At 38.1% G+C, this 21,584-nt stretch overlaps 5 protein-coding genes across 5 annotated transcripts; 4 read left to right on the forward strand and 1 right to left on the reverse strand.

Annotated features, from left to right (window-relative positions):
• The first annotated feature begins 6,068 nt into the window (after nt 1-6,068).
• Nucleotides 6,069-6,751, forward strand: LOC6583127 (peptidyl-prolyl cis-trans isomerase). The gene is made up of 2 exons (XM_002008769.4): nt 6,069-6,135; nt 6,194-6,751. The coding sequence occupies exon 2, from the start codon at nt 6,204-6,206 to the stop codon at nt 6,702-6,704; it is 501 nt and encodes a 166-aa protein (XP_002008805.1). The 5' UTR covers nt 6,069-6,135; nt 6,194-6,203; the 3' UTR covers nt 6,705-6,751.
• LOC6583128 (ketohexokinase) lies at nt 6,725-8,327 on the reverse strand. Its single transcript, XM_002008770.4, has one exon. The coding sequence runs from the start codon at nt 8,044-8,046 to the stop codon at nt 6,772-6,774; it is 1,275 nt and encodes a 424-aa protein (XP_002008806.1). The 5' UTR covers nt 8,047-8,327; the 3' UTR covers nt 6,725-6,771.
• Nucleotides 8,328-9,214: 887 nt separating this feature from the next.
• On the forward strand, nt 9,215-10,354 carry LOC6583129 (ketohexokinase). The gene has a single exon (XM_002008771.1). The coding sequence runs from the start codon at nt 9,215-9,217 to the stop codon at nt 10,352-10,354; it is 1,140 nt and encodes a 379-aa protein (XP_002008807.1).
• A 668-nt stretch (nt 10,355-11,022) lies between these two features.
• Nucleotides 11,023-11,871, forward strand: LOC6583130 (peptidyl-prolyl cis-trans isomerase). The gene is made up of 2 exons (XM_002008772.4): nt 11,023-11,132; nt 11,216-11,871. The coding sequence occupies exon 2, from the start codon at nt 11,254-11,256 to the stop codon at nt 11,749-11,751; it is 498 nt and encodes a 165-aa protein (XP_002008808.1). The 5' UTR covers nt 11,023-11,132; nt 11,216-11,253; the 3' UTR covers nt 11,752-11,871.
• An 805-nt stretch (nt 11,872-12,676) lies between these two features.
• Nucleotides 12,677-13,839, forward strand: LOC6583131 (ketohexokinase). Its single transcript, XM_002008773.4, has one exon. It carries the CDS (start codon nt 12,805-12,807, stop codon nt 13,771-13,773), a length of 969 nt encoding a protein of 322 aa, XP_002008809.1. The 5' UTR covers nt 12,677-12,804; the 3' UTR covers nt 13,774-13,839.
• Nucleotides 13,840-21,584: the final 7,745 nt, after the last annotated feature.

The following is a 21,584-nucleotide window of genomic DNA, read 5'->3' on the forward strand; positions in this document are numbered from 1 at the left end:
TCAAATTGCTGCCTTTTTGTTTGACATTATCGAAGGATGTGGCTTGTTGTTGTTGCTGCTGTTGTTGTTGTTGCTGTTGTTGTTCTTCAGGTCCTTCGTTTGCTTTGCCAGCAGTAAAAGATACTGAAGGTACATATCGTATTATAAAAGAAATAAAAGCACTTTTGTCCCAACATCCATGCGGGCTATGTAAACAACAACAATGAGCGACCCAAAACGCGCTTTGATCTGCCGCTGCCTGGACTCATCGGAGCCCCAGAGAGATGTGATGTGCGCTGCGAGGGCGGAGCTGAGAGCTGAGAGATGCCGTTCACTGCCTCCGTGTTGGTGGCGCTGCTGCTGCATTACGCGGACATTGAACTGTCAGTGTATGGCCCATTGTTGCCTCGTGTCTCGTGCCTCGTGCCTTCTGCTGGACAGCCAAGTTACTCAATTACCCCAAGTGTCCAGTCGAGCTTATCAGCATTGGCACAGGGACCAACTCAGCTGCTCCCTGCCCCCAGCTCTGTGCTTTGCCATTTTATGGTGCATCCTGTATAGCGGGCGACAGCACCCGCCAGGATTCGCTTTGTTGCTCGCTTTGATTAAATGTCAAAACAATTGTGCGCTGCAGCATAATCAAAGCGCTGCTTGCGTAATTGCCCAATGAAGCGGAAGTGGCTCGAATACGAAACGCGAGAGCACAAAAAAGATTTTTATATATATATATATAAATATATAAAAAATAAGACAAATGTGCGCCAGTCAAGAGTAAGAGATACCCTGTGAATTCCAAAATTAGAAAATAATATTACATTAAAAATCACTATTGGCGCATCACATGCAAGTAGATTTTTGAAAAGTTGAGAAACGTTAGGCCTTAACGAAGATATACACATATTAATTCGTGAGTCAAAAATAAAATAAATAAATAAATAAATACTTAAGAAATAAAAAATAAAAAAAATAAATGTAAAAAAGTTAAATAAAATATTAATAAAATAAAAATGGTAAAAATAATACAAAATGTTTATTTATTTTCATGTTTAATTCGATTTTGATATCTTCTGAAATTACTATTATTATCAAGGAGGAACATATAATTTTATGAGAATTGCATAGAAAGGCACAGCTGTATATGCGTTGCAACAACTTTCGTACTTAGTACGCCTTATACACTCATTAGAATATCTTATGGATGTTCCAGGTTTATTATTTTTAGGTAAGAGCCGTTTATAGATCATATCCAAATATCCTTTAAACCAGCTACACAAATAATTCAAAATAAAATCTTGGAACTCATCTAAAATCTACCCTAACATTTGTTTCCGATTGGCCTACATTGTTGACTTGAATTTATTATGATTGTTTACTTTCATTTTAAATTTATAGGTTATACTATAAATATGATAGAATATGGAATAAGTTCTCATAGTTTTAGTGAAGAATCGGGTAAAAAGCAAGTTCAGATTTGATAGGAATATTTTATGCTATATAAGCTATTTATTTTCTTGGATTTATTGTATGAGCATAGTCTGTGTCTTGCACATTTATGAGAATTCCAAAGGCAAGCCATTAGTTAATTCATTTTATTTAAACTAATAAGCTTAAACTAATTATTGATCTCTAAAGAATTGATCTGTGTATTAGGCTTCACTACTAATGTTTAGTTCAGCAATGCCTGCTTTGCCATTTTGCATAGATAGGGTATTAAGCCATGGGACATATCGACAAGTGAAGGCAACAGATACTAGTTAAATTTCTGTTTCGCAACTGAGTGGTAATCGACACTGCTCACAGCGACAGCCCAGACGCCAATGTGCAGCTGTTTAAGCAAATTAAGCATAAACTTGACTTAAAGATTGCAAACAGAACATTAAAGCACATAGATTTGCTACAGAAGGACATAATTCGAGAGTTTCAAGACTGAAATGTTGAATTCATCAAATGTTGCCTTAAAGCTATTTGTTTAATTCTATGTGAATAATTACAAGGAAAGGCAACAAATTATTAATCTTCGAAGATAAATAGATAAGAGTTTCTCAAGTAATTACAAAAGCTGAAACAGAAAACTTTTGGCTTGAACACGCAGAGAGAGAGAGAGAGAGAAAGAGATAGAGAGAGAGAGTGAAGGTCTTATTCAGTTCTTAATTTGATTTCTCAATTTTTGAATTGAAAAATTGTTGACTGGAAAAGTGCAGACAGAAATATTCGAGTAAACAATAAAACAGAAATTGTTATATATTGCCCCCCAAAAATATGAAAATAATACAAAAAAATTATTCATAAATATTCAAATGAAAAACCTCATGCCACAGACGGTGGCGGAATCTGCGTCAGGACAAGCCAAGTCAAATCAAATTATGGATAATTTATACATACAATTTCCACTGGACTGATGCTGTTCCTGCTGCTGCTGTTGCTGCTGCTACTCCTGCTTCAGTCAGCTGCTGCTTCAGCTCCAATGCCAGGTCCTGCAGGATCGCCAAGGCAGGACGAAAGGAGCCGCGGCTGCCGCGACGGAAACTGGCCGACTTTGGCTTCACTTCTGCCGCTTGATTGAAACTCATTTATCATCATAAATTAGTGCGGCAGAGGGGGGTCAAATTGTGGGCGGGGCGCAAGGAATGTGCCACGAAATCAGGGAAGAGATTCATCATGCGCCTGACTGTGGGCGTGGCCGTCAGCTGGACAACTGGGCAGCAGGCATGTAATCCAGCTCAGATTGAAAATTAATGAGGTCATCATGCTGCACACACACACACACATAAACACACTCCAATTTCTTAGCTGTAAAATCAGCGACTACAAAAATTATTCAAAATTTTCTTTTTTTTTTACATTTTTTCTATTGTTGATTTTTTACCATAAACAGTTGAGCAGGAAGCAAAACGTCTCTCCACTGTCTTTCACACGCAAAGTGGAAGAAGTCAGTGCTAATGACTTGTCTGCCAGCAATCGGGTATATTTGACTAGCAATGCACATATGCAACAGGAATATTAAGTGTAAGAAGATATGTTGAAAATTTTTGTGTATTGTTTCTTATAAAAATTTATGGGCATAAATCTCATGATAGAAGGGAAGAGATGAGAAGATATATGTGGATGCATAGGAGAGCATATAATAAAGATGGAATATTTTTCGTAAATTTATAGAACACAGAATAAGGTTAGCATATTTATTATAATATTCTATTTATTTCATAATATATGTATTATAATATTTCTACAATATTTATCAGCTAATAAAGCTGGTGAATTGATATGTTATAATCTATTTCTATGACGAATAAAAAGAAACTGAGGAAGCACCAGATATACCATATCAATAATACATATACATATGTAATATATTCACACACATTCTCATTCCACATTCAAATTAGGTAAACAAATCAGTCAGTCTACAATTAAGCAGGGTATACCATAGTCGATCATGCTGTAAGCTCAACTTGGTGTTTATCTTCAGCTCTGGCTTGGAGGTGTGTTTATTGTGGCACACTTGTCTCCAGCAGTGTGACGGGAACCACCCTCTGGACTTGCCACTAAAATGAACTGCGTTGAAAATAAAAATTAATTGCGGACACTTGAGGGTGAGGTGAGGTTGGTTGGAGGCTGGCAACTGGGGGGTTGGGGCTTTATGCTGGCTGCTTAGGGGAGCAGGGGAGGGGGCATGTGGCACTTACATAAATCAAAATTCTGCACATTTAGGGCGTTTAGGCATTTGGCATTTTTTTCACAGCCAGCCAAATGCAAATAAGACGATAAGGAATGCCCTTCATTTGGGGTCTGCATTGTCCACTCTGCCCAACTCACCCCATCACCCCCACTGCCTTCCCTCGTCATATAGAAAATTATGTGAGCCATTCACTGAGAATGCAAATAAATGAAGCGTGCCTCTTAATCTCGATGCCAAATATTTAATTTTATTTATGCGTGAGTATATGTAATTCTTAGAGTAAAAGTTCTATAATGATTATATATGTATATATATTTATATAAATATAATTTTTTATTCCCAGAGATTTTCAAGAATTAGACATAAAGTACTTTAATATATTTCTTAAAATTTAACTTAAGATATTTGCTTTGTTTTTATACCCTGAGCCCATTGAAAATGGGAAATCAGGGTATAATGGTTTTGTGAAAAGTATGTAACAGGCAGAAGGAATCATCGCAGACCCCATAAAGTATATATATTCTTGATCAGGACGACGAGCTGAGTCGATATAGCCCTGTCCGTCCGTCCGTATGAGCAAAAGGATCTCAGAAGATATAAGAGCTAGAGAGCTGAAATTTGGCATGCATACTCGTGTATACCATAGGCAGTACGAGTTTGCTTTATTTTTTCGATAACTCATCCGATAACTTTTTTATCGAGAATAATCGAAAAATCGACTTGGTTTTTTCAGCCTAGTTTGAACACTTTTAAACCTGGAGACTTTAAATTTGCGTTGTATATAAAGTTATCCGATACAAAAATTTTGTAATTTACAGATTTTGGATACCACGCCCCCTTCTCCCCCAATTTGTAAAAAACGCATTTCAAATACTAGAGACTTGTGCTTTGGAATGTACACACATATTTACTATATGATTACGCTCTGAAAGTTTCATTAAGATCGAAGGTCTACAAAAGAAATTATTCAACAAATAAATTCTCATAATATTGCCCACATTGCAGCGCAGCCCAAGCGCAGCCGCTGCTAACTGCGCAGTTAGCATAAGCCTGCGTGTGGATGCATGTGTATGTATGTGTGCATAAAAGAAGTGCAGAATGATTAGAATATCAGCTTGGAGGGTTCAGGGTATCTCCTAGTCGAGCAGTCTCGACTGGAGCCTTCTTACTTGTTTATTTTTATATACATTTATTTCAAGCCAGCAGACTTTCGGTCTCTTGGGCAAAGACTCAGATCAATAGTTCTTTGATTAAATATCGATCAATCTATCAATAGATCACAGATTATAGATCAGTCAGTCAAAAGATCAATAGATCAAAGCAAAGAAGTACAGAATATTACGGCATGCCATGATTTCCACGATATTTCCATGATATGATTTTCATACTATATTTACATGTCTAGATATTAAAAGGATTGTTTTTCTTGATTATTTTATCATTATTTAATAATTTTTTACTTTGAAGGAAATCATAATACTTTTAAGTTCTATCTGAGATATGCATATGCAAATATACATATACATGCATGAAATTTAAGGCTAAAGAGACATTCTCCTACATATATAAATATAAATCTCATAACTATTTACTTTCGTTAACCCGTTCTGTTGATACTATATAAATTGTGTGACTGCAGAGATATTAAGTCCTTAATCTGTTCGAGCTTCATCAGCTGGCCTGCAGCAATTGGGTGTCCGAAATCTCTACGTTGATATTGCAATTTATTTAAATAATCTAGCCATAATTCAAATAGCCCAAAAGCCCATGAAAAAGGCATTCCAAAGAGAAATGCTCCAAATGTTAACCCTTTTCAACACGAATATAAAATGGTGATGCAGCCATCTGCAATCAATTGAATTTATATGTATATATATCTATATACATATATAGCTGATAATTTATTACCTTGACAGCAGTTGGGGCTGGACGGCAAGGTAATTATTATCGCTGGCCAACGTGGCGCATACGTAATGAATGGCCGGTTTAAACGGTTTAAGGTTATGTGACATTTTTTTTTTCACTCAGCATCGCTAGCCGAGACAACAATTTTCCATTTTCCGTTTTCCATTTTCATTTGCCATTTTTGCGACTTTTTACACCAATTTATGGCTTTGACCTTTGGGTCGTTGCAAGGGAAAACATTTTTATTACGTATTATTTATTATTTTTCTTAAGCTCTTTAAAATGCTGCCAAAGAAAATTAATTCGGAATTCAATTAGTAATTTATTAGTTGATTTTAAAAGAGTTGAAAAAGGGTATGGAATTAATAACCGGAAGATAAGTCTTTTTCTGCGCAAGGGTTCGGGTATGTCTTAGCCGGATACTTTCGTCTAGAGCAATATAATTGATTTATTCTTATATTGAATAGCAGAGTATATTCACATATTTCATTGTTGATATAGGTATATATGCATAGCAATCTCTTAAACAATTTGAATTATCAGTCTACTCAGTACATACTTCTATAGGCTAGGTAGGCTTCACTTAATATATCTTTCATTATTGTTTTGGCTTTTTAAAGTTTTTTTCAGCTTCCCAAGCATGTCCTTTCCTCATGTTTTCTTTGACGTGACCGCGGATGGAGAGAAACTGGGTCGCATTTGCATGGAACTGCGTACGGACGTCGTTCCAAAGACCGCCGAGAACTTTCGTGCTTTGTGCACCGGAGAAAAGGGCTACGGCTACAAGGGCTGTCCATTCCATCGGGTCATACCAAATTTCATGTGTCAAGGCGGAGACTTTACCAATCAGAATGGCACTGGAGGACGCTCCATCTATGGCCACAAATTCCCGGACGAAAACTTTGAGCTGAAGCATTCCGGCGCCGGCACCTTGTCGATGGCCAATGCCGGACCCAATACAAATGGCTCGCAGTTTTTTATATGCATGGGCAAGACCTCGTGGCTGGACAATAAGCACGTTGTTTTTGGCAAGGTAATTGATGGTATGGAAGTAATACGAAAGATAGAATCGATGGGCTCGAACTCTGGCAAGACATCCAAGAGAATTATTATTGAGGACTGTGGCGACTTGGAAAGCTAAATATTAGATCTACATTCAAATACAGACTTAAATGTTTTTATTCCCAATTATAGTTTTTTTTCATGCTTTATTTTGTTTCCGTAATACTCCTCTTAGGTAGGGACACCCTTAATATACTACTTTTTCTACGCCCGTGTGACATACGACGTTTCGAAATACGCCGTGCAGGTTGCTGGCCTGTGGTCGACACCTGTTGATCCTCTGGTTCGATTTCTTGTTCACTGTTGGCATTCGAAGCATCTTTAGGCTCATTTATTTCGAATCGGTTCATTAGTTTGGTTGATAGTTTTCCATCGCTTGTCTCAAATTTGCGATTCATGTACTTTCTACAAATGAAATGCTCTGACTCATCATCCTCCGAATAATGTTCCGACAGCTTATCGTCATTATCTATGGTCACCGGATAGATCTGGAATTTGGCTATGTGATTGTAGCCCCTTCGAGTTGTCTTGAACACCGCCACACGATTGCCGTAGGCCACAGCCGCAGGCAGGGGCATCTTCCTCAAGTACAGCGCATAGATGACGCCAGCTGTGAAGCACTCGCCGACTCCATAAGTATCGATCGGTTTCCTGCCAGCAGGGAGTGGCAGGTCGTAGTACTGGCCGTTGGTGTCCAGGCAGCCAGCACCGTACGGTCCCCAGGAGCAAAGGATGTTTGGTCTGCGTACTTGAATCGAGTGTGGCAAGGGCAGAGTCTTATCCAGTCCCAAGCAGGTCTCCTTCACCGTGCGCCAGCCCAGATCCAGGGCCAGCTGCCTCGAGAATATCAAGTAGTGGCACATGTCGAAGAGATCCTTGTTCTCGTTGTAGCAGCCATCCACCTTGAGTGATATTTTGATGCGCTCTGTGCGTCCGCTGTTGTAGTTGTGTATGGCCCGCATCATGGGAATGATGTCCAGCTTGTTGCGCGCCTCGAAGTGCACCCAGCCATAGCGATCGAGGTCCAGCTTTTTGAACTCCTCTATGCCGATGTATGGAAACTTTCTGCTGCATTGCAGAATGGAGCGACAGCCAGTCTGGCGATCTATCACAACCGTGGTGAAAGCCGGGCTTTTGTCTGTTCTCGGGCAATGGCTCAAGTCGATGTTGATGTGCTCCATCTCCGCCAGAATCTCTCGCAGCAAGCTGGACCGACTCAGCACGCCAAGGAACTCTACCTGGGCGCCCAGCAAGCGGAGCACGTAGCTCACATTGCTCGCATGGCCACCTCGCAGCCAATGCGCCTCCACGGATAAATGATCCGACTTTCCTGCGGGCATTGAGTTGCATTGCTCCACGATGTCAACGCCCATGCCGCCCACACATAGCATGGGCTTGGTTATGCTCAGAGCGCAGTTCATAGTTGAGAAAAGAAGTAAAAAATTTAAAAACTTAAATTTAAATTAAAATTTGAAATAATTTGTACAAAATGTGGGCCATAAATGGGCTGTCAAATATTAAATTCTTTAGTATCTATTTTAATACTAAGTAAGAAAATTAAAAATGCCCTAGTTGAGGGTGTTCCACTAGAAGATACCCCAAGCTCCGTACGATCTCCATGCACAGCTTTTATCTAAACTTTTATTCAGAACTGACAGACTTAAAAATCTATTTGAACCAGAGGACAATGATTTCTGTTGTCTTCTCTGATAAAGTGTTAAGATTTATACCATGCATATCCAAAAGTGGCATGAGAAATACAAACTCTGGTATCTCAGGAGCCGTATTGTTAAAAGTTTAAAGAATTGAAATTTTGTATATATACTCGCGTTGACAGGCCAACGAAATTCGTATATTGGGGATATATTTGCGACCACAGAGGGCGTGGCTAACCTCTAAAATATAGCATCCGACAGAGATAGGAATTTGAAAATTCGATAATTATATATACTGCCTCCTTTATTGATGACCCACAAATACATTTTGGGCGTGGCATACTGAAAACGTGGCGAAACTTCTTCAATTGTAAAGCCTTAGTCTATAAAAAATATAGTGACGTACCTACAATCTTTTTGTTTAGGGATAGTTCAAAGTTATTTCAACGCCAACTTTGTCAATAAAGGTTCAAACCTTCATCTTTATCAGTTTACCAACAATTTTAGATATTTGCGTCTTGTGGCAGGGGAAAATAAACTTTATTTTCCAATGTTTGAACTTCTAAATGGAAAAGTTAAGTGGATCCCTTCCTTACTCCTTTGCCAAGTAATATTAACGTGATGCACTGAAGTTGCTTTTATGGCAGTTTTTGCTTTTAAATATTACATTATAATTATATGTATTAAAAATTATATGATTTTCGAATATTTTTCCCTGATACTTATAAATTTAGGGGAACTTTTAATAAACTGAATAAATTTAATTACTAGCATGCAATAATTATTTATAAAACTATTTCATATACTTATTGAAGATCGCACTTATCCACATTGAATGCTTGGAAACCCAATTTCGTTGGATATTTTGCCAAAATTCTTTCAAATATATTTTAAAGTTTGAACTGCTTTCCTTGTTATTGGAAATTTGTTGGGAATGAAGTCAAATCGCGCTCTCAGCATAACCAAGCCCATGCTATGTGTGGGCGGCATGGGCGTAGACATCGTCGAGCAATGCAACTCAATGCCCGCAGGAAAGTCGGATCATTTATCCGTGGAGGCGCATTGGCTGCGAGGTGGCCATGCGAGCAATGTGAGCTACGTGCTCCGCTTGCTGGGCGCCCAGGTGGAGTTCCTTGGCGTGCTGAGTCGGTCCAGCTTGTTGCGAGAGATTCTGGCGGAGATGGAGCACATCAACATCGACTTGAGCCATTGCCCGAGAACAGACAAAAGCCCGGCTTTCACCACGGTTGTGATAGATCGCCAGACTGGCTGTCGCTCCATTCTGCAATGCAGCAGAAAGTTTCCATACATCGGCATAGAGGAGTTCAAAAAGCTGGACCTCGATCGCTATGGCTGGGTGCACTTCGAGGCGCGCAACAAGCTGGACATCATTCCCATGATGCGGGCCATACACAACTACAACAGCGGACGCACAGAGCGCATCAAAATATCACTCAAGGTGGATGGCTGCTACAACGAGAACAAGGATCTCTTCGACATGTGCCACTACTTGATATTCTCGAGGCAGCTGGCCCTGGATCTGGGCTGGCGCACGGTGAAGGAGACCTGCTTGGGACTGGATAAGACTCTGCCCTTGCCACACTCGATTCAAGTACGCAGACCAAACATCCTTTGCTCCTGGGGACCGTACGGTGCTGGCTGCCTGGACACCAACGGCCAGTACTACGACCTGCCACTCCCTGCTGGCAGGAAACCGATCGATACTTATGGAGTCGGCGAGTGCTTCACAGCTGGCGTCATCTATGCGCTGTACTTGAGGAAGATGCCCCTGCCTGCGGCTGTGGCCTACGGCAATCGTGTAGCGGTGTTCAAGACAACTCGAATGGGCTACAATCACATAGCCAAATTCCAGATCTATCCGGTGACCATAGTTAATGACGATAAGATGTCAGAGAATTATTCGGAAGACGATGACTCCAATCAACTAAGTTGCACAAAGTTCACGAATCGCCCATCTAAATCGAGTGGTGACAATTTATCTACCAAATTAATGAACACATTCAATGAACACGAAGAAAATATGTTATTTATGGGTGGCAGAACTTCCAATTAGTTGATTTTACAGCTGTCGATATTTCCGCTATTTTCGGTAAAGGTTAAGCAATCTAATTTTTAAAGTAAGTAGCTGAGACATTAGCAGCTGTAAAATTGATTGATTCGATTATTGCAATTCATGGGAAGAACTTCATATATTAAATGGGAATAATAATTAATAGTTATGGTATTACGAAAATGAGATAAACTACAAAAAAATATAAATGAAACTTTGCAATTTATTCTTTAATTAAAAAACTAAAAGTTCCCCCAAACTTATAAGTATCAGGGAAAAATATTCGAAAATCACATAATTTTTAATATAATTATAATGTAATATGTTAAAATATACATAGTATAATATAATTTAAGATGAGCATTATTTATTAAAAGATATTTTTGTGTAGTGTATAAATATATGGGGTATTTCAAGATATTAAATTTTTATTAGTAACTACAAAATATAATTATAAATTATAATTATAATTTAAATAAAGAAAAATATTCTTAATGTATAAATTATTGAAATATATCAAAAGGTTTAAAAATTCTAAATTTATATAAATTAGATTTTGCTAGTTACATCAATTAAAATATCTGTTTGACTTCGATAATTAGTTTCACTTCACAAAAATATATCGAATGAAACTAAAATTCGGTAATCTCTAGTAGGCTTTGACTTTGTGTGTTAGTTAAATTTGTTATTTAATATTTTATTCTCGACTCAGTATTTCTGCTCGAGTTACAGAACAGAACGGATCTGAAATTATTTCACATTTATTTGTTTTAGTTTTCAAGTCAGTAAAAAATATTTTTTGGGTTTTAATTATATTATTATATATATATATTTTTTTTTTCTCACATATATATATTTTTTTAGAGCTGGCTTTGTTTCGCAGGTTTTGCAAGCAAGCCAAAATGTCGTCGTTGCCTCGTGTTTTCTTCGACATTAATGCAGGCGGGGAGAAGCTGGGTCGCATCGTAATGGAGCTGCGATCGGACGTCGTTCCAAAGACCGCCGAGAACTTTCGCGCTTTGTGCACCGGAGAGAAGGGCTACGGCTACAAGGGCTCTCCATTCCATCGGGTCATACCAAATTTCATGTGTCAAGGCGGAGACTTTACCAATCAGAATGGCACTGGAGGACGCTCCATCTATGGCCACAAATTCCCGGATGAAAACTTTGAGCTGAAGCACTCGGGTCCCGGCACCTTGTCGATGGCCAATGCCGGACCCAATACGAATGGCTCGCAGTTCTTTATTTGCACTGAGAAAACCACCTGGTTGGATAACAAACATGTTGTCTTTGGCAAAGTTGTTGAGGGCATGGATGTCATTCGTAAGGTTGAATCGTTGGGCTCAAACTCTGGCGCCACAACCAAGAAAGTGTTAATTGAGGACTGTGGCAGCTTGTAAAGTCACTCAAGTGATTTCAATGTTTTTCCAGTACATAGATTAGTAAATGCAGCTGCAGTTCAATGTCATTGATTTTAAGGCTAGAAATAAACGTTATTGCTCGTGGGTGTTACAAGTAAATGCTAAGCACAATTTTCATTATAAAGGTAACAGAAGTTGATACTTTTGTACATACATATAGCACTTGCAGATCTACTTTGTTTCTATCGTTAATTATCGCTTTTTTATTTTATGTAAAAATCCAGCTATCAAATTATACCACTAGGCATTTCCTCTATGAATTTTTGCCAAGTTTTTCCTCTAAGTGAACGATCACTCACCTCATTTCACTTTTCTGTACTGTACGACTGACCCCCACCAGGTATGGGCGACTGAATAAATGCTGCAGCTGATGCCCTTTATATAGGGCCTCTTTCACTCAGGCACTAAATCACGCTCAAATGTTGAGCCCGACGCCAATGGTAACACTCTCTGTTGCTGCTAGCATTCTAGCTTCGTTTTATCACTGATCATACGAGACATAGAAGAGAGTAGAGCAAACTTTTTCTTCGCAGAAAAAAATGAGCATAAGGGTCTAGTCAACTTCGTATTTGCTCGGCTTAGTCTCTATAGGCTCGGGTCAGTGGTTTTATATACGATATGTGTAAATACCAAACGAATTTGTTGATCTCAGAGACTTTTGACAGTTGATCTCAGAGACTTTAAAATTCGCTTGAATATCTCCATATTGTCTTGAAATCAATATTATTTCAGTTTTTTTTTTCAAATAATCGATATATAGATATCAATCAATTTATTCTCATATCGAGCCTCAGATATCGAACTTTACCAACCATTTGGCTCTGTTCCCAACAGAAAGGAGCTAATATGTTCATACTTTTTTACCTTATACCATTGAAGTTGGCAATATGGTTTAGGTGTAAGAAAATGTTGTAGAGTAGCATTTAAAAGTCACTACATTTTATTTATATATTTATATATATATTTTTTTTCAAAATTATGAGTCTAAAAAAATCAATTCACAGAATATAGTTTCTTGTTTGGCATTGCAGAATGGACGAATCGAATAGAGTTCTCAGCTTGGCCGCGGCCAAGAAGACAGTGTTGTGTGTGGGCAATTCGACTATGGATTGCATATCGATTGTCAAGCGATTTCCCAAAGTCAGCAAGACGGAAAAGAGCGGCGTGGGCTATTGTCAGCGCGGCGGGAATGCAGGCAACAATTGTACGATCCTGCGAAACCTTGGTGTCGATGTGGAGTTCTTTGGAGTCCTGTGCTCGTCGCCCATGTGTGCGTGTATAAAACGCGATATGACATCGCGTGGCATCAAGTCGCATCATTGTCCGCAGTGCATGGACGATCCGCCATTCTCGTCGGTGGTTGTCAATCGGCGGACGCGCACCACCCATGTTGTCACTTGCAATAAGGCCTTTCCGTATCCCACTCTAGAGGATTTCGAGAAGCTAGATCTAAACACATACGGTTGGATACACTTTCGCGGCTGTCGGCCAGAGATAACCATTCAAATGATGCGAGCCGTCGATGCCTACAATCAAACGCAAAGCGATAAGATTATCATATCGATGGACTTTGATAAGGACTTGACTGCGAACTGGCCCCTGGTCGACTACTGTGACTATGTGTTCTTCTATGGGTCGCTGGGCGAGGAAACGGGCTGGAAGTCGGCGAGAGAGGGCTGCGTCAACATCGATGAGATGTTGCGCTTGCGATTCGGGATCAATATGAAACGGCCCTTTGTGATCTTCATATGGAGTATACAAAAGATCGGGCTAATGGATCTCGATGGCAACTACATTCGTACAACCTCCTACAAGCCGACACGATTCGTCGACAATCTGGGCGCAATGGAAGTCGTCGTTTCTGGCTTCATCTATGGGCTGTACGTGAGAGGCCGTACTCCTCGCGTCGCAGCGAATTTCGCCAGCCTCATTGCCAACTACAAATGTACAAAATACGGCTTTGATCATATTTCGAATATACTAGAAGTACCAGACCTATGAAAATTCAATATCTATATGTTTGTATATATTATATAAATATACAATATTTGTTTGGTTTTATTTTAATTTTTAAAGTTTTGATTCAATCAACAATTTAAATAATTTTAATACAATTATATATACTATTATTTATATATTTATCTTGACTTTCATGCATATCTTAAACATCTTAAATAGAACTTTAAACTGCAGCCGAGAGCTGAAGATGAAACTGAAACTGAATGCTGTAGACTGAAGGCTGATGGCTGAAGCAGAAGCAGAATCTGCAATAGCTCGTAAATTGCTCACAACTTGTACAAGGGACTATGTGCTCGGCATAATTGTGGCGTGATTAATTCCAGAGTCGGGCCGAAGTTGTTCAGACGCAAAATAAATGCACAAAGTTACAAGCTTGTAGAAAAATTGTACGTATTTATGTATATTTTGTGGATTAAGCGATGCGAGTTGAGAGAGACAAGCAGGCAGTCAGCCAGTCAAGCAGGCTGGCAGTCAAGCAGGCTGGCTGGCAGGCAGTTAGTGTAAATGTTATGCATGGCATCAAGCGACAGACACAAAACGAGAATGTTTGCTGGTCATTTATCATGGGGACAACAACAATGCGATGGCCATGGACAAGAATAAGGAGAAGAATTGAAATTGCGAAAGCAGAAGGAAGCGACAGCAACAATTTCGTCAGGAATTTAAGTGACAATTTTCATACAATTTCCATGGCAAAGGACACGGCACAACGCGGCGTATGAGCGATGATGACGATAATTTCAGCCGGCTAAGAGAAATCGATAAATGTCCAAGCATTTGACATGCGACAAAGACAACCAAAACGGGAAATACATCCGGTCATGGAACTGCCTGCCTTTTGTAGACGCTTTTTTATTGTTAATATTTCTTCTGTTCATTATTTTTTCGGGGGGGAGATACCCTGTATTGTGAAAAAGAGAGAGAGAGGGTGAGAGAGAGGCAGATGATCAGACAACTTTGTTGTATAAGAAGCATATTTGATCACATAGGTATTTTAACCAATGGGTATGTATCAATCGCAATAGATATAAAACTCAATGAGAGTCCAGAAAAATGAGAAGAAAGCCAAGACTGCATATATTGAGCATGCTGTGACATGTCTCTATGTGCTAACTATTTTATAGTCGTGATCTAAAACAAGAAATGAGAGCCATAATAAGAAGAATATTCGCTTTAACTAGGAGGTATTTTATAGTCGTGATCTATAATAAGAAATGAGAGCCTTAATAAAAAAATATTTGTTATAAATTGAGCAGCATGATCTAGACATATTCTAGTAACTAATGGGTATTTAGTACGTATTTATATCTAAATGTGCTCTCTAATGGGTATCAGCTAGTCGTTACATATATAAAATGGGAAAGCCATACTAAAAATTCTGAGAGATCTAAGAGATCTACATGTCTAAAGCATACTTTAGTATATCAATATCAATATCTCTGTGCTCGCTAATGGGTATCTGCTAGTCGCGATTGCTCTATATCTGCTTTTCTGCTGACTATTGCAACGTCGAACAATGCAAAACCCAAAAATTATGCGTCGCAAATGCGACAAAGCCGAGGAAATGTGGAAAGGGAGGCGCCACTCCAGGCCAAGACGCAGACAGTCAGCAACGCTTCAAAGCGGCTTCCGGCTGGCTTGCACGAGCACACACCAGCACACACACACACACACACATATACATATACATATATAGAGCAGGCCGCCATTTATGTAAATTAAAAATTATTTCGACTGTAAAAATTCAGTGGGAATTGTTTTTGGCAAGCGTTGTCGCTGCTGTCTCTGCAGCCCATTTGCAACAAAAACACCAACACACACATAGCTGGCACACACACATATACACACAGCGCAACAAAAGCAACAAGGAGCTTTGGCAATTGAGAAAAACATTTGGTTTTTAACTACATTGGCTGTTAAGCAGATCTAAAAAATAGTTATTGTTATTATTGGCGGTTGTTTTAAGCCACAGCCACAGCCACAGCCACACAACCACGCACCACATGCAATGCGCCAACCAAAAAAAAAAAAAAAAAAACAAAAATAAAGAAATACAACAAAAACAAAAAAAGAGAAAAAATGGCAAGAAAAAACTTTGGCTAAGACGATTCACATTTGAATTTGAATTCGGAATATGGCATTCAGGAAAGGATAAGTACGAACTTATGATTATGTGCTCAAGCATAAAGTTGCGGCTATATGGCTGGCCATAAATGTCAACAGTTTTGGAGTATAAATGCATATATTTCAAATAGTTTTCATTTTTGGAACGGCAACTAGAGTGAGAGATGGAAAGAGATGTGAAGAGATACAGAAAATGCTCTGAGAAACACGCCAAATATGTTTTATATTTGGGAAAGAGGGGGAGTGAGAAAGAGAGAATGATACTATGATACTGATACTGAACATATACATAGTTAAGAAAGATGGAAAGAGATGGGAAGTGGTAGAGAGAGAGAGAGAGGGGTAGATATGAAAACGAAGAAGAGAAGAACAGATCAACTAGATGATCAAGCTATATGCAAATATATTTAATATTTAATATTTTTCATTTGAAAATAAGCTTAATATTGGAGAGAGATGATTATCGGAGAAACAATGGAAGATAATCGAAATCTTTTTATTCTTCTTAGAATAAAGCAATCAAGAAACTGAGTGAAAGAGAGTGAGAAAGAGAGAGAGAGAAAGAGAGAGAGAGAGAGAGAGAAAGAGAGAGTGAGGAACAGAGAGTGAGGAAGATAGAGGGAGAGAATGAGGGAAAGACAGATATAGAGAGATAGAGATAGATAATGAAATAGAGACGTAGTATGTTTAATTTAAAATGTAACCAGACAGAGAGAGCTCGAAAAAGCGAGGGAAATAGTGAGAGGGAGAGACAGAAAGAGAGAAAGAGAGAGACGAAGAGTGAGTGAGGAAGAGAGGAAAATTATATCTTTTAAAGTATAACAAAACAAAAGCTCTTATTGAATTCATTTAATATACTAAACAAATCCAAATCATTAAGTCGAAGCCAAATATCCCAGAATTACATTTTCATGGGAAACCCAATTCCATTGAGGCAAGCACAATAAAAGGCGAATGCATTTTGTCCATTTGTAATTTATGAACTTTTAGAGTGAATAAATAAGAAATATATGTATTTTGCACATTTCATGGAATTTATTCAATTTCATTGTCTCTTGCGTATTCGGTTTTTCATTTGAAATACAAAATTCGTAGACATTTGCAAAATTCATCTTCTTCTTCTACTTCTACTTCTATTTGCTGTTACAGCTGTTGTCCCGGACATGCTTTACTAGCCAAGCTAATTTCTGTCGTCCTGCATATTCCAGGCTAGAAATTGTTCCCATTTTCAATTTCATGCAACGCCACTTTGCATTTAAGCCAAACGAACTTTAATATATTCCATTGGCGTTTCAAATGTATGTTGGTATGTGTGTTTGTGAGTGTTTGTAAGTGTGTGTGTGTGTGTGCGGGTGGCTGACTGTGTGTAGCTGTTTCTGCATGTGAAGTGCATAGATTATGCAGTTGGCTTCAGTTTATGATTGGCAAATCCAATATACGTCGTGCACTTTGGCATGCAGCCGGGTCGCAGATTGGCAAGCCGGGCGAGCACTTGGACCGCAGCGACTGCAATTTCGACAGAGCTGCCACTTTATGGCAGTCGCACGCATATTTTCCATACCATACCATACCATACCATACCACACACCATATAGAGGCTGGCGCGGGCACACACAGACACAATCAGCTACACTCATACACTGGCGCAGAAACAAGATGGCGGCGCGCCCGTTTCCGGTTGATGGGCAACGGCGTGATTATCGGCAGGCGGCTGGCACCGTCAGTCGACCAGAGCTGAACAGGGTAGAGCAGGGCAAACCGCAGCTGCCGAAAAAAAAAAATTATAAAAAAAAATCGAGCACACACAGAACAATATTAAAGCAGGCATATTGACTGATAGATACCCTGCTATAAAATAGAGCACAGAATATTAATAGCAGGCTTGTAAAATAGTTGAAAATGCAAAGCGAATACGTGACTGAGTGTGAATTATTACAATAGACCATCAAAATTGAGTAGAGACTATATTTCCCCAAACGACTTTTATATGCAGAGCCCGATAAGAATCTGACATCTATAACTATAACTAAAATTCTACTCTTTCAGATACACTTCAGGTCATTTAGTTATGATTCTTTTTTTCATATTAAAAAATCTTTTCATTCGATTGCTATATATATTGCTCATTAAATGATTATAGTTTGCCAAAAAAAAAAATAATAATAATAATAATGAATAAATATAAAAATATATAAAAAATGAGGAAGAGAGAGATAGATAGAGAGAGAGATAGAGAATGAGAGAGGGAGAGAGAGAGAGAGAGAGAGAGAGTGAGAGAGTTATTGGGAAGTGGGATAAAGGAAAGGGAGATTTGTTTAATAATGTTTAATTTTAGGCAATTTATAAAAAAGCAATCATATAATCATATGTAATGATTAAATTACATAAATATATGAATATAAAAAGAGGGTTGAGTTGTTGCAATGTATTTTGTAAAATACTTTTGTCCTCTATATTTTATTAAAATTTTTTTTATATTTAAATCAAATTTATTGATTTATTTTTTCTTTAAGATAGCAATTGTTCATCTTCCATACAAAACGAAGTTTGATTTATAGATATATAATAACACTATGATGTGAGTTCGATCTCATTGAAGTTCAAACCATCAAGTTATTGTTAGTTATTTTTTAATACATTTGCTTTTTGTGTAGTATAAGACAGATTGCAAAAAAAAAAAAAAAAAAAAAAAAAAAAATTTTGAAAATTTTGTTAAGTACAAATAAAAACAAAAAATATTTTTAAAATCGAAATTCATGGAAGATTCACAAATTTGAATCTGACAGGTGAGCCAAGAGCTTAGTCCAGAATGCTGTAAAAAGAAAAAAATGTCTGATGTTTAGTTTACAGAAGTCAATTTAAATATTAAATATAAATATAAATATTAAAGAATCATCTAATAAATTCTCGCTAAAGTAATCGTACAGGGTATTAACAGGCACACACACGCATAGTAGTAGCCCACAAAATTGCTGCCGCAGCAGTAAGCTGCAAAATAAGCCAAAAATATGCGTTATCAAGCCGAGCCAATATAAAAAGAAGAAAAAAACTCTATGGCAGAGACGAACACACCCAGTCAAACACACACTCTCGCACACACACACATATGTGTGTGTATAATAGCAAGCAGCACAGCTGGAAAGACAACAACGTCAAAGGACATGGGCATGGCTAGGTAAAGGCGGGCCGGGTCGGCTGGAGGAGGGCAGCATTATAGGAATGGGCTCCTGGCCGGGATAATGGGGTATACCAATTGCAGTTGCCGTTGCCATTTTGCATTACTTTGCATAACCAGCGTGGAATATCCCGCTGTGTGTCCTGGCGAGCAGCAGGCACATAGATGGAAGCCAGCAGGCAGCAGCAGGCAGCAGGCAGTTGCCAACACATCGTGTCGCCTGTTCCTGTAGCTGTGAGCCTCCAATCCTGCAAGTCTGCTCTTTAACCATAAACTGCTCGTCCAGGGTCATTATAAGAGGCTACTCCAGCTCCACTCGCTCTCTCTCTCTCTCTTCCCCTCTTACCTCATTCCATTCCCTTTCTTTCGCTCCTTTCCTTCTTTGCAGTTTCCACACATTACTCTTATTTATCGGTACTCAGCAGCCCGCCTGGGTCCACAAGTGGCCAGAACGAATCGTTAGTTACGTTTAGGCCATAAACTGTTGCACATTATAAACAATTTTTTTATGACGGCCTGAAGTTTGTTGCCTATATATCTGCTTGTACTTATGTACATATATAATATATATAAAATTTAACTTTGCCAATTTTCTAGCACTCGATAAAACATCGACTTAGACCTTGGCTGCAGATTGCAGACTGAAAAAAAGAAAGAAATATTAAATATTTATGCTGCTAGCTGAAACTGTTGAAGCTCTTGAACTTTGGAAAAGTTAGGAAGGATTCGTAGGGCATTTGTAGCAGAGAATTTAATAGCATTTTAATGCAAAGCATGGAATATAGAGAGCGAGAGGAAATGCAAAATGTGAAGAAATAGAGGACGTATGAAGGAGATAGATAGTGAGAGAGATATGAAAGGACAGAGCGTTAGAGAGAATGGTAGGCTGAGTGAGATCTATATAAAGAAAACTATTGAGCAAATATTAATTAAATAATAAACAAATAAATAATAAATATTTTCTTCTTAAGGGCAAAGGAGTGCATTAATATATTAATAATATTAATCTATTTTCATTTATAGAAATGTAGAGCAAAAGAAGAAGAGCTAAATATGAGAAAGCAAGATAGACAATAGGAAATGGGAAACAGCTAGAGTAGTACCGGGAAATTGAATTGAAAACCTTTAAAAATTTGTGACATAGAAGAAACAACTTTCCTCTCCTGGATTTAATTGGGGTAAACCTCGGTAGGTAGTGACAGAGTGAATGTGTGTGTGTGAGTGAGTGGGTGTATGCATATCCACTGTTAAGAGACACTTCGGTGATGTAGCCATCGTTTCATCATATTTGGCATTTAACGAAGAATTCATATATACATGATGCAACACTGAAGAATACCGGTTTCGACAAACTTATTTGAAACAAATTACTTGAAGGGAAGAGGCAAGAGGTGGTGGGCCAAGTGCCCTATGAGCAGTGAGGCATGGGATTGCTGAAGGTCTCGAAGCGAGACTCTCGAAGGACAAGCTCGTTCTCAAGTTTCTGAAGCGCCTTCTGGGCACCCACATCCGAAGAAGAAGAAGCGTGACGAATGTCAGGAAGGCGCAGACCCATGCCATGTGAAGGAAGAAAACGTTTCCGACCGACAAACTTGATGTTTTATTTATGTATACAGAAAAAGGTCAAATAAATTGAACTTTTTCCAAATATTTTTACATATTTTAAATAATTGCGGATCTTTTGCTTTTCAATTTACTGTGCGTAGGCTTGCTAGGGAAATTTTTTTAAGTAAAACCGAAGATACTAAAGCCAAAATGGTGCGAAATTAACAATTTTATATTGCGTTGTCAATGAATTTTCACTAGAAATTTTATTCCACAGCTAGGTCTAACTGGAAAAGCAGCCAAAAAACAGCTGACTTCTATTTTTGAGAAATTTTTGCTGGTTAAATTTAAAATATGCCTTTGTGCATTTGTTGACTTTTTTTGCTTAATTAACTTTAATTTTGTCATTACCATGAGTAAATTTGGTAATTCTGCTTAAAAAACTTAAATTAAATTAAATACTAAAAAAAAAATTAATTCTAAAAAAAAATATATATTAAAAATAAAAGTAAAAAACGTTTTATAAAATCCTAGAATTTCCGCTTGCCGGTGCTATTGATTACTTCCCGTAATGGGTATTTGAAACAAGCTTAATATGACGGGAATAAAGCTGAAATGGCATCAATGTCATGCATACAAACATAATTATGTACATAAGCAATAGAGCTGCGAAATCATCGATGGTATTTCTCAATCAACATTAACATAATTTGAATCTTGAGAAATATCATAATATGGTATATTACCTATTCCGCCCGGATTGATAGTTTAATTCTATGTAATATTCCATAAAGTATGCTTATTCTTGATTAAGACGACGACCTGAATCGACCTAACTCTACCCGTCCGTCTATTCGTCACTCTATCCGACGTTCTATCCATCCGTCTGTGAAGTAAAAATTTTGACTATATTTTCGATAACTCAATATTACGATTCTTAAAAAAAAAA

Source organism: Drosophila mojavensis, unplaced genomic scaffold (assembly GCF_018153725.1).
Source record: "Drosophila mojavensis isolate 15081-1352.22 unplaced genomic scaffold, ASM1815372v1 contig_74, whole genome shotgun sequence".
Classification (NCBI taxonomy): Eukaryota; Metazoa; Arthropoda; class Insecta; order Diptera; family Drosophilidae; genus Drosophila; species Drosophila mojavensis.

Coding starts and splice junctions, on each gene's coding strand:
- LOC6583127 (XM_002008769.4), top strand. CDS start 6,204: ATGTCCTTTCCTCATGTTTTCTTTGACGTGACCGCGGATGGAGAGAAA.
- LOC6583130 (XM_002008772.4), top strand. CDS start 11,254: ATGTCGTCGTTGCCTCGTGTTTTCTTCGACATTAATGCAGGCGGGGAG.
- LOC6583128 (XM_002008770.4), bottom strand. CDS start 8,046: ATGAACTGCGCTCTGAGCATAACCAAGCCCATGCTATGTGTGGGCGGC.
- LOC6583129 (XM_002008771.1), top strand. CDS start 9,215: ATGAAGTCAAATCGCGCTCTCAGCATAACCAAGCCCATGCTATGTGTG.
- LOC6583131 (XM_002008773.4), top strand. CDS start 12,805: ATGGACGAATCGAATAGAGTTCTCAGCTTGGCCGCGGCCAAGAAGACA.